We start from the raw sequence: 12,050 nt of genomic DNA on the forward strand, positions 1-12,050 counted from the left end.
TCCCAGTCAGGGCACGTGCCTGGGTTGTGGGCCAGGTCCCCAGTGGATGGTGGGGGGCGTGAGAGGCAACCACACCGCTGATGTGTTTGTCTCTCTCTTTCTTCCTCCCTTTCCCTCTCTAAAAATAAATCAGATCTTAAAAAAATAAAAAAATGGGAAGGAAATTCTGACACTCGCTACAACCTGGATGAAGTTTGAGGACATCATGCGGAGTAATAGGCCAGACACAGAAAAGGCGAACACTGTCCAAGTCCCCTTAGGCGTCCAGAGAAGTCAAATTCATCGAGACAGACAGAATGAGACGCCTTAGCAGACCCGAGTGAGAGGTGGGTGGAGGGCTGAATTCGGGGAGATTAGCGATCTGATTGGAAAAATAGTCATTAGTATCTCCAGCCTGAATTTGGGGGTCACCGGTGGGGGGTTTGTGGGAGAGCCGAGCAAGCCACTGGTCTGGCCACAGAATTGGCACCGGGACCGGGAGCTGAGACCGTGAAGGCAAACTAACAAAAAAGAGGCTGAATTCTACCCATTGAAATTAAGGGAAAGGAAGCCACCCCTCCCGTTTTTTCTAGTGCTTTTGTCGAGCTGTGTCCCCAGCACGATGTTGAGATCGGCCTCTTCTTCTTCTTTCCAATCAAATATATTTTTAAGTATTTGTTTCTTTTTAAGTTTAATTAAAAAAATACTCACCCAGGGTTATGTTTATTGACTTGCAAGAAGCATTGATCGGTTGCCTCCTGCACACACCCCAAATTGGGACTGAACCCACAATCTTCTTTAAAAAAAGATTTATTTATTTTTAGAGAGGAAGGGAAGGAGAAAGAGAGGGAGAGAAACATCAGTGTGTGGTTGCCTGCCACATGCCCTCCACTGGGAACCTGGCCTACAACCCAGGCATGTGCCCTGCCTGGGAATTGAACCCGTGACCTTTTGGTTCACATGCCAGTACTCAATCCACAGACAAACAGTAATCAGAGGGGAAGTGGGAAGGGATAATGGGGGGGAAAGGGAGAAGGGTTTTCAGGAACATGTATAAAGGACACACGGACAAAACCACAGGGGGTAGGATCAAGGGTGGGAAGTGGGGATGACTAGGGTGGGGGGGTGAATGGAGACAACTGTACTCGAACAATTAAAAAAAATGTGAAGGGAAATAATTAAAAACAAACAAAAAAAGAAGTGGCGTTGTGGGATCATACGCTGCTTCAACACCGAACATGTTGAGGAACCACCAAACTGTTTTCCCGAGGCGGCTGCTGGCAGTGCGCCAGGGTTCCCACTTCCCCACGTCCTCACTGACATTCGTCATTGTCTGTCTTGTTGAGGACAGGCTGTCCTCCTCCTGGGTGCGAAGGGCTGTCTCGCTGAGGTTTTGATTTGCACGTCCCTGGTGAATGTCAGAAAGTTCAGGGGAGCCCTGGGGGGTGGACAGTCCCTCGGGAGGCTGGTGACCGGAGATAAGCGAGGATCCCTGGAGTCTGTGTGCAAGTCACCCTGCTGAGGGGACCGTTCCAGCTTGATAAGGCTCAGTTAGGAAAAGCCGGGAGGGCCGGGGGGAGGGAGGACAGCACCCTCATCACATCCTGTGTCTCTGCTCCAGCCCCTCTCGGCTTCCCTCTGGGGCCCCAGAATTCAGGACCGGGCTGTGGAATCATGTCGCCTTCTCTGTCTGCCTGCTTCTGTCTTGGTGAGTCCTGAGGGTTGATCTGGGAAATAAATGCTGAGGGGCAGGTGGCAGGCTACGAGACAAGTAATTAAAAAAAAAATAGCGTGTGTCGTGAATTTCGGAGCAAGAGGTGACTTCTGAGGGTCCCTCTTTGTTGGGTGGGACCCAGGCGGGTAGAGTGTTGGTCTGAGTTACTTTAGTCTGTTCAGGGCTGGCTCGGGGAATGAATAGAGGTGTCCTAGTATTGGCTGAAACTTTCTCCCACTGCACCACTTAAAAAAATAAATTGTGGATTGGATGATATCAGGACTAGTTGTGGATTCAGTTTGTCTGTTTCCCTTACGGAAAATAACACCATGGATGAACCTGGAGGGCGTTATGCTAAGAGAGATAAGCCAGACAGAGGAAGAAGGCACTGCATGATCTCATTTATATGTGGAATCTAAAAAAAAAACGAACCCAGCCCTGGCTGGTGTGACTCAGTGGATTGAGGGCTGGCCTACAGAGCAAAAGGTCGCTGGTTCGATTCCTAGTCAGGGCACATGCCTGGGTTGTGGGCCAGGTCCCTAGTGGGGGTGGTGGTGGTATGCAAGGGCAACCACCCATGGATGTTTCTCTTCCTCTCTTCCTCCTTCCCTTCCTTTCTCTAAAATAAATAAAATCTTTAAAAAATAAAAATGACACAAAAGCGGAGAGTAGAAGGTTGGTTATCAGGGGCTGGGGGCGGAGCAAGGGAAGTATAGAAACTTCCAGTTAAGAGATGAATACATTCCGGGGGCCAATATACAACGTGCTGACTATGGTTAACAACATACTGTATGAGCTACTTGCAAGCTGATAAGAGAGAAGATCTTAGATGCTCTCACCACAGAAAATGGGAATTATGTGACGTGAGGGAGGTGTTGGCTAAAGCTACCATAAAAATCACTGTGCGACAGGTGTGTGTCTCACATCAACACACTGTACACCTCAGACTTACACAAGGTTATAAACCGATCCTATCTCAGTGAAGCTGGGGAAACCATGAGACCTCACCCAGCTCACAGTCCCCTTCTCAAAGAAGAGGCAGTTACCCAGCTGTCAAGGTGGGTGCATGGGGCAGGGTTTCTGGAGGGAGCTGGGCGAGTGAGAAATCCCTGTCGGCACTTCAAAAAAAAAAAAAAGGGGGCGTGGTAAAAATAATATACTTGATGTAAAGTTAGGCATTCACGACGTTCACAGCGTCATGCGATCAGTGCCTCTGTCTGGTTCCGACACACTTTCCCCTTTTGGTACCTACCACACTCAGCCCTCAGCCTGCCTCCGCCCGCCCCTGCCAACGAATCTACTCTCTGTCTCCAGACAGATTTACCTATTCCAGATTTTTCATACACATGGAATCCTACAACTGTGGCCTTTGTTATTATTATAATTATTTTAAATCTTCACCCGAGGCTATGTTTTTTACTGATTTTCTTTTGAGAGACAGAGGGAGGGGCCAGAGAGAGAGGGAAAGAGAAACATCGGTCGACCCGTCGCCTCCTGTAGGGGTCCTGACCCGCGATCCAACCAGCACCCTAGGTGCCTGCCCTGACCGGGAATTGAACCCGCGACATTTTGGTGCACGGGACAACGTTCCAACCCACTGAGCCACCCGGGCCATCACAGCAGCCTGTTGTGGTTGGTTTCTTTCACTGCAGTTATGTGCATGTGTATCTTTCATAACAATTATGACCAAAGACGTATAATGTATGCAAATGTCTTATCACCCTGTCCAGCACACAGGAAGTGTGGGATCGCATGAGGCCCTCGTGTGTGTCCTTTTCTTTTTTATTTCTTAAAAATACATTGTATTTTTGTTAATACAATGTATTTTTGTTAACAGCATTGATAATGCTGTTACAGTTGCCCCATTTCCCCCCATCTGTCCTTTCCCTCAGGGCTGTGTCTGGGGCAAGCGTTACCAGCTCAGATGGGTGAGTCTGGGTTCCTCCTCTGGGGTCAGCCAGCGAGCGGGCAGGAGGCGCCAGGGCCCAGCGGACACCCACCGTGCTCTGCTTCCCTTCCAGGCCCACTCCCCAAGCCCACCCTCCAGGCGGAGCCCAGCTCCCTGGTGCCCCAGAACACGATGGTGACCCTGCGTTGCCAAGGCCCCCCAGGGGTGGACCTGTACCGCCTGGAGAATCTGCGATCCGGGAAGTATTATGAGAAGGGGGCGGTCCTCGTCATCAAAGCCATGACGCCGGATTATGCGGGATCGTACCGATGCTCCTACCAGAACAGGAGCCGCTGGTCTCCGGCCAGTGAGCTGCTGAAGCTGGTTATTACGGGTAACTGGACAGGTGTGGGGGGTGGCGGTTGGGCCGGGGTTGGGTGTGTGGCCTCAGGGCTACATGGTGCTCCGTCCTGGGCTTCAAGAGGGTGACAATGGAGATGAGGGTGACGATGTCAATGTCCCCAGTGGCTGGGATTAGAGTGGGGGCAAGTGAGACACTGGTCTTGTGAACCAAATTCAGGGGAGGTACCTCCCACCCAAACTCAGCTAGCGAGATCAGTATGTTAATGCAATTTCAGCGTACAAAAGTCCAAATCCATGTGGCCATTTCCACTATGGACAAAAACCACAATTAAAAGAAATCGTTCCCCAAGGACATGTTCATTGATTTTAGAGAGAGGGAGGGAGGAAGACAGAGGGACAAACAATGATTAGTTGTCTCCTGCACGTGCCCTGACTGGGCATTGAACCTGCAGCCTTTTGGTGCATGGGACGCTGCTCCAACCGAGACACCTGCCCCAGGCACTTTCTAATGCATTTGAAAAGTTTTTTTTAAATAATTTTTTCCCAAAGAAAATGTCAAAAACAACATTGATGATTTAGCTTCCATGAAAGCCAGAGACTCAAATGATAATAAATCCTGTTCATTTTTTGGTCTCCATAAAATGTTTAAACTGGAAATAATGCAGTGAATTTCAATAACTTACTTCAAAACCATTTCTGCATTTCTTTTCCACATTCTACTAGCCAGTAAACCTATGTAAAAATGTTTGGAGTCCATGCCTCAGCTTCCAAATTTTGATGTGTTTTTTTCCCCACTGTGGATGTGCTTGCATTAATTTTGACTTTAAAAATTGATTTAAAAATGTGCTTGCAGCCCTGGCTGGTGTAGCTCAGTGGATTGAGCGTGGGGCTGCGAACCACACGATCACAGTTCAATTCCCAGTCAGGGCACATGCCTGGGTTGTGGGCCAGTTCCCAGGGGGAGCTCATGAAAGGCAACCATACATTGATGTTTCTCTCCTTCTCTCCTTCCCTTCTTCTCTAAAGATAAGTAAATAAAATCTTTAAAAAATGTGCTTGCATTAATGTTGATTGTAAAATTTATCTTGATTACTGAGTTTTTTCCCCACCCCTTTAAACTTGCACCACAGACCACGGTCTCGCCCTAATTCACGATCTGTGGTCAGTGACCTATCAGGTGTTGCGTGCGCCTTGGGGACCAATCCCAGTCCTGTGTTTTCATTAACTATTTCCCTCACCACCTTATTGAAAATCACACCTGGTTGAAATGGCACTGACCACTCTTTGACGGGCCACACACGTTTACTTACTTAGCTTAGTTATTGCCTCTTCTCTCTTGATGGGAATTTTTTTTCTGAGTTCAGAGATGGACATGTGAGACTTGCTAAGGAAAAAAAAATGTTGCATAAACGAATGAGCCATAATTCTCACGTGGCTTCTGTGGGGACCACTGTGCACTAGGTGTGGCTTGCCACACTCCGTGGTGATAATTAAATCACATTGTATCTATAGTAGTGTGAGCTCATTTTTAGGAGCTGAGAGCCCAGAGCCTGTGCCTGTGATAGCAAATTTCAGCTCTGTCTCTCCCTATTTTACGAACTTGGATGATTTATTTAGCATTGGGCCCCTTAGTTCTATTGATGAAAAAGGGGTGATGAATTCACAGATCTTTGTGAGTCATGGACTTGGAACACCACCTGGAAGCTGGTACTTTATTTTATTTTTTGTTTGAAAAGTTTTTTTGCATTTTGAAGATTTTATTTATTAATTTATGAAAGAGGGGAAGGGAGAGAGAAAGAGAGGGAGAGAAATATTTATGTGTGAGAGATACATCGATTGGTGGCCTCTCACACACCCCCAACTGGGGGACCTGGCCCACAACCCAGGCATGTGCCCTGACTGGGAATCGAACCAGTGACCTTTCGGTTCTCAGGCTGGTGCTCAAGCCATTGAGCCACACCAGCCAGGGGTGGGAGCTGCTATGTTAACCCATAATAACAATGTAACTATTGTATACTGTAACCCAAGCTTACAATACAACATCAGCCCAAGCTCTGTTCTCACTACCACCACAGCGCGAGCGCTGGCAAGGCGTCAGGTACTCAGCTCAATGCTTAACATCTAATCGCTTCACTCAGCCACCCCCATTTTACAGCCCAGAACCCTGAGGCACACACACAGGGCACAAGTACGTCCAGTCTCACACAATCCCTAAGTGGCAGAAGCAGGAGTTCAGGAGTTCACCCCGGGCACCGCGATGTAACTTCAGCCTTGTTCCCTTAGCCGCTTTGTGAGCTGGTGGGAAGCTGTCTCTGCAGAATGGATATACCTGAGAAGTTCTCGACCTCTTAGGGAGCTGGGGAAGCTTCCCACCCCCGGGGCTGAGACACCAGCCTCGGCCTTTAACACCGGAGTTCTCTCCGCTCCCAGGAGTCTATGAGAAGCCCTCGCTCTCAGCCCAGCCCAGCCCGGCCGTGTCCCCGGGAGGTGACGTGACTCTGCAGTGCAAGAGCAAATATGGTTTCGACCAATATGCTCTGTACAAGAAGGGGGACGAGGGACAAAACAAGGAAACGGAGATGTGGTACCAGGCCGATTTCCCCATCATCACTGTGACGGCGGCTCACAGCGGGACCTACCAGTGCTACAGCTTTGCCAGCAGCGCCCCCTACCTGTGGTCGGCCCCCAGTGACCCGCTGGAGCTCGTGGTCAGAGGTGAGGGGGTGCGCACCGGACCTTTCTGCCCCTGCCCCTGCAGGCCCAGAGCAGGTTCCAAGGTGGGGATGGGGTGGGGGTGGGGGTGGGGTAGGGGAAAAACCACAGGTGCAAATGATGTACTTTACGTCGACACGGGAGCCCCTTCTGTCCCAGGAACCTTTGCCAGGCCCCATCTCTAACCTCAGCCTGGGCTACATGATTCCACTCTGTGTCCAGTATCTCTTCCCTTACACACACGCACACACACACACACACACTCACGCTGTGTATACCTACAGCAGTTAATAGAACAGTGTTCAAAGACACAGCCAACATGCGTAAAATGGTGACTGTGAAAACAACGGTTGTGCTTGGGAAGTAGGTAGGCTGAGCGCTACGCTGCACACCTGAAATGAATACGGTATTGATTGCCAACGGTAACTGAAAAAAGTTAAAAAATCTATCAAAAAGAAGAACATAGTTCTGTTAGCACCTGGAAGGGGAGGCTTCTCTGAGCCATTGGTGTTGGCTGAGGGCCTTTGGGCAGAGTGGACCGGGGGTGGAGGGGGGGTGGGCTGCAGGGGGGTGGAATTGTGGCAGGGGGAGGTTGGCTGGCCTGTGCCGCAGTGCGGCCCGTGTGGTCGGGGGTGGTGGGAGACGAGGAAGGGCCGCACATTTTTGTTCCTCCCACGTGGGTACCTGCCTTTCTGCCCACGCTCATCCTTTCGTCTGTAACAGGTAAGTCCCGAAGGGTCCCTTACCCTGTATCTGGGTCCCCAGACTTCTTCTTTTCTTTCTTCTCCTTGTCCAGACTTCTAAATTTGACTCTGTCACACATTTGCTTTAATATAAAAATCCTTTATTTCTGCCTCTAAAAGAGGTGAGTATCATAAGCAGATAGATATACATCCTAGTAATCTCCCCCACCTATGAGAGCAGGTTTGGCTCCCAGGAACAAGCTAAGGGTGTAGGTCACAGAGATGCAGAGAATGGGCAGAACTGAGGTTCACCACAGGGAACCACAGGGAACCACAATGGGGACAGGGGCTGTCAATACAGGTTAGCCCCAGCATGGGCTAGGGCTGCCTTTAAAAATGCTACTTAGCTCTCACGATGGTCCTGCGATGTAAGCTTTATGTCGACTTTTCCAGGGGAGGGATCCGGGTGGCAGAAAGGTCTTGTCTGTTTGCTCGGGACCCACAGCTAACAGCACGCAGAATTTCCTCTCTTTCTGATTTCTCAGGGGCCACTGTGACAACCCGCCGGCCATCCACAGCAGCACCTTCTGCTGTAACAGGTAAGTCCCGAAGGGTGCACCCTGGCGTCTGGGGTCCCAGGCACCTGGGTCTCTCCTTTTCTTTTTCCTCTTCGTCCAGATTTCTCAGTTGGGCTCACTTGTCTCTTTCACACACTTGCTTTATTATAAAAACCCTTCATTTCTGCCCATATCAAAAGGTGAGTGTTATAGTAGATACTATGATGCTGCCCAGGTCCCCGCTTCTATCAAACCTCAGGGTGTTGGTTTATGTCTAAGGCATACGAGGGTATCTAAGTGGTTTATGGAATTGCAGGTTCCTGGGGGTGGGGCGGGAAGGGAAAGGCAGATGACTGTATTTGAAAAACAATAAAATTAAAAAAAAAGAATTGTGGGTTCCTGGACCCCATACCTGAGTCTCTGACTTCTTCGGTTAGTGGTTCCCAAACCTCTTTGGGCCCAAGAATTCCCTGGGGGGGGGTTATAAAGAATGGATTTTTTGGTCCCGTGGGGTTTCTGATTTTGAAGGTCTGGGGTGGGGTCTAGTAAGTTTCATTTCTAACATGTTCCCAGGTGAGGCTGATGTTGCTGGTCTGTGATGTCACTGTGAGAGCCACTGCATGAAATTCTGTGGGGCCATCTGTTTCATGCTTTTAGAGAGAGAGAAAGGGAGAAAGAGGCAGAAACATTGATGTGAGAGGGAAACATCTATTGGTTGCCTCCTGTATGTGCCCTGACTAGGGATCAAACCTGAAAACTTTTGGTGTCCGGAACAATGCTCCAACTAACTGAGCCACCTGGCCAGGGCTATACTTCCTGTTTTTATTTTATGTTTTAAAGGTTTTATTTATTTATTTTTAGAGACAGGGGAAGGGAGGGAGAAAGAGAGGGAGAGAAACATCAGTGTGTGGCCACCTCTCACGTGGCTCCCACTGGGGACCTCACCTGCAACCCAGGTAGGTGCCCTGACTGGGAATTGAACCGGTGATCACTTGGTTCACATCCCACGCCCAATCCACTGAGCTACACCAGCCAGGGCACTTCCTATTTTTCAAACTGAGATATAAAGTCTCATGTCATGAACTTCATCATACCCACTGGAATGGCAATAATAGTAACAACATCAGCACAACACCAAGTGCTGGAGAAACTGGAATTTTCACAATATTCCAGGAAACTGGAATATTGCTGGTGGGAATAAAAATTGTGTAGCTGCTGTGAAAAACAGTTTGGTGGCCCCTCAAAAGGAATGTCCAGCTCTGGCCTGCATGGCTCAGTTGCTTGGAGCATTGTCCCCCACACAAAAAGTTCGCAGGTTTGATTCCTGGTCAGGACACGTACCTGGGTTGTGGGTTAGATTCCCAGTCAGGGAGCCTACAAGAGGCAACTAATCAATGTTTCCCTCTCACATCGATGTATCTCTCACCCTCTTTCTCTCTCTCTAAAGGCAATGAAAAAAATGTTCTTGGGTGAAGATTAAAAAAAAAAGAATTGCTATATGGTTGTATCATAGAATTACCATATGATCCAGCAATTCTGCTCCTATGTATGTGCCTCAGAAAATTAAAACAACAACAACAACAAACAACCCATAACCAGGATAGAGCTCATCAGAAAGGAAGATGAGGATTGGGTTCTCTCTTCCGTCATCTAAGGCTGTTGCAGGTGTTTGATCTGTGTCATGAAGTTATTTGACTCTTCCCAGGAAAGTCCTTGGTTTGAGGGTGGGGTGGAGGTAGGCTCTGAGCCTGGGGACACAGGAACATTCTGGGCCGTGTGGTCATTTCAAAGAGGGTGGAGTCAAGCCTATGATGGGAAAATCATGACTCACCCATATACACTGCTCTTCTGACTTGGTTCTGACCCATGTATTCAGCCCCACTTAGGTAATGGCAGCCTGGATACCGTGTACCCTGTTACCACCCCAGTTCAATGCATACACACTTCCCTCATGCTGTGGTTCTTTTCCCATTTGCTTTTCCTGGGAAAATGTCTCCATTTCTCCTTGGCTGGGTGACTCAGTTGGTTAGAACATCATCCCATCTCGATACGCCAAGGTTGTGGGCTCAAGGTCAGGGCACATACAAGAATCAACCAATGAATGCATCTATACGAGGAACAACAGATTGATTCTCTCTCTCTCTCTCTCTCTCCCCACCCCCCACCTCCCCTTTCTTTCTGTCTCTAAAAATCAATTAAAAAGTCTCCATTTTCCCCCAATCAGCAAACCTTGAGGATAGGTCAGATGTCTCTCGAGTCCACCTGACTTGAGCTTTTTGTAGGTTCTTCCTTCTTTTAAAAATTGTATTTATTTATTTTTAGAGAGAGGGGAAGAGAGAGAGAAAGTGAGGGAGAGAAACTCAATATGTGGTTGCCTCTTGTAAGCCCCCAGCTGGGGACCTGGGCCACAACCCAGGCATGTGCCCTAACTGGTAATCAAACCAGCGACCCTTTGGTTCACAGGCCAGTGCTCAATCCACTGAGCCACACCAACCAGGGCCACTGGTTGCTTCTGGTATATGCCCTGACTGGGGATTGAACCCACAATCTTGGTGTATTGGGATGATGCTCTAACCAACTACGACTAGCTACTTAGCCAGGGCCATTACTAGTTTAATTTTCACAGTGATAGGGGTAGAGGAGATGGTTCCATCCCTTCACATTTATTCTTTTTGATTCCAGAGCCTTCTAGGAATAATATCATCGTCTCTACACAGGGGCCAAGCTCTCCAACTGGTGAGTGGTTTTCTCTGGATCTTCCTTCTCCCTATTCCTGTGTCTTTATCTAAAGCTGACTGCTTTCCTTATGCAGAGCTATAGCTCTGTGATTTTGGATACTGGCATATCAAGTATTAAGGGGAGGGGAAATAATAATACACAGAGCCCAGAACTGGGCAATAAGATCAGGTGGGAAGGTTGCAATCTTCTATAGAAAGATTAATTCCATCTCTCTCCCTACCCCTTATAATAGTCTTCTCTTCCACCATTAGACAAATAACCAGGTAGTGTCTGCACATGAGACAGGTTGTATCAGAGGCCTGGAGTGGGGTGTGTGGAAAAGGTGATATCTAGGGAGCTGGACTTATCTAGCCCTGATCCTGGTGAAGAGGGGAGGAACTCTTCAGGAAGAAGATTGGTATCCCCTGGCTGGTGTAGCTCAGTGGATTGAGTGTGGGCCTGCGAACCAGAGGATCACGGTTCGATTCCCAGTCAGGGCACATGCCTGGGTTGCAGGCGGGTTCCTTGCAGGCCAACTCCCAGCAGGGAATGCACGAAAGGCAACCATACATTGATGTTTCTCTCCCTCTCTCCTTCCCCTCTAAAGATAAATAAAATAAATAAATCGAAAAAAAAAAAGATTGGTATCCTAGGTTGGCATCCTAGCTAGCAGAGAGTAACAGGATCTCAGATGAGGGATTCAACTGTGAGAAACATGAGGTGTGGCTTGAAGCAGATCTTGGAGGTGGGTTCTTATCACCTGCCCCTGCCTCTTCATTCCTCAGGTATCTCCTACCAGTACTACACGAAGGGTAACCTGGTCCGGATATGCCTTGGGGCTGTGATTCTCATTCTCCTGGCAGGGATCTTGGCAGAAGACTGGTACAGCCAAAAAAAATCCCTGCAGCACCAGGTCCGAGCTACCCACAGGCCACTGCCACCCCTCCCACAAACCCAGAAATGACACAGTCATCAGCATAGGGGTCGACCAGATGGCCATAGCGATGGTTGCCACCATTAGAATCCCAAGACTTTGTTGTATCTCAGAGATAGGTCATGAGAGCTGGGAGGGACCCTAGAGTGCCTGTGGAGTGTGTGGGGTGTGAGAGGAAGATGATAGGAGCTACTGCTGTGGAACAGGAGGGTGGGGGGTGCTTCTTGATTGTGCTCCATCAAGGACGGTTGAGTCAGTGTCTATTTATTTGGCTTTCTGTTTGAGGACTCCCTCTGAGATGAAGGGAGCTTAGTGGATGCCGAAGTCTCCTCACTGCTGTCTTGCACAGTGTGGATTTTATGGCTCCTTCACTGGACGTCATACTCACCTATTTCCTCAACCTCCCTCAGACGGGTTCCGGATTGACCTCTGTATTTGGTTAGAATCCATGAATAAATACAACCCTCTTGGCCCCAGCTGGGTAGCTCAGTTGACTAGAGCA

General features: G+C 48.8%; 1 protein-coding gene across 1 annotated transcript; it reads left to right on the top strand.

Moving 5' to 3' along the window:
- Positions 1–1,626: 1,626 nt before the first annotated feature.
- Positions 1,627–11,981, top strand: GP6 (glycoprotein VI platelet). Its single transcript, XM_037038056.1, has 7 exons — positions 1,627–1,687; positions 3,586–3,621; positions 3,715–3,975; positions 6,375–6,659; positions 7,885–7,938; positions 10,579–10,632; positions 11,400–11,981. The coding sequence occupies exons 1-7, from the start codon at positions 1,654–1,656 to the stop codon at positions 11,576–11,578; spliced, it is 903 nt and encodes a 300-aa protein (XP_036893951.1). The 5' UTR covers positions 1,627–1,653; the 3' UTR covers positions 11,579–11,981.
- The last annotated feature ends 69 nt before the right edge of the window (positions 11,982–12,050 follow it).

The sequence above is a fragment of the Sturnira hondurensis genome, unplaced genomic scaffold (genome assembly GCF_014824575.4).
Source record: "Sturnira hondurensis isolate 20B ecotype Veracruz unplaced genomic scaffold, ASM1482457v3 Scaffold0024124, whole genome shotgun sequence".
Taxonomy (NCBI): domain Eukaryota; kingdom Metazoa; phylum Chordata; class Mammalia; order Chiroptera; family Phyllostomidae; genus Sturnira; species Sturnira hondurensis.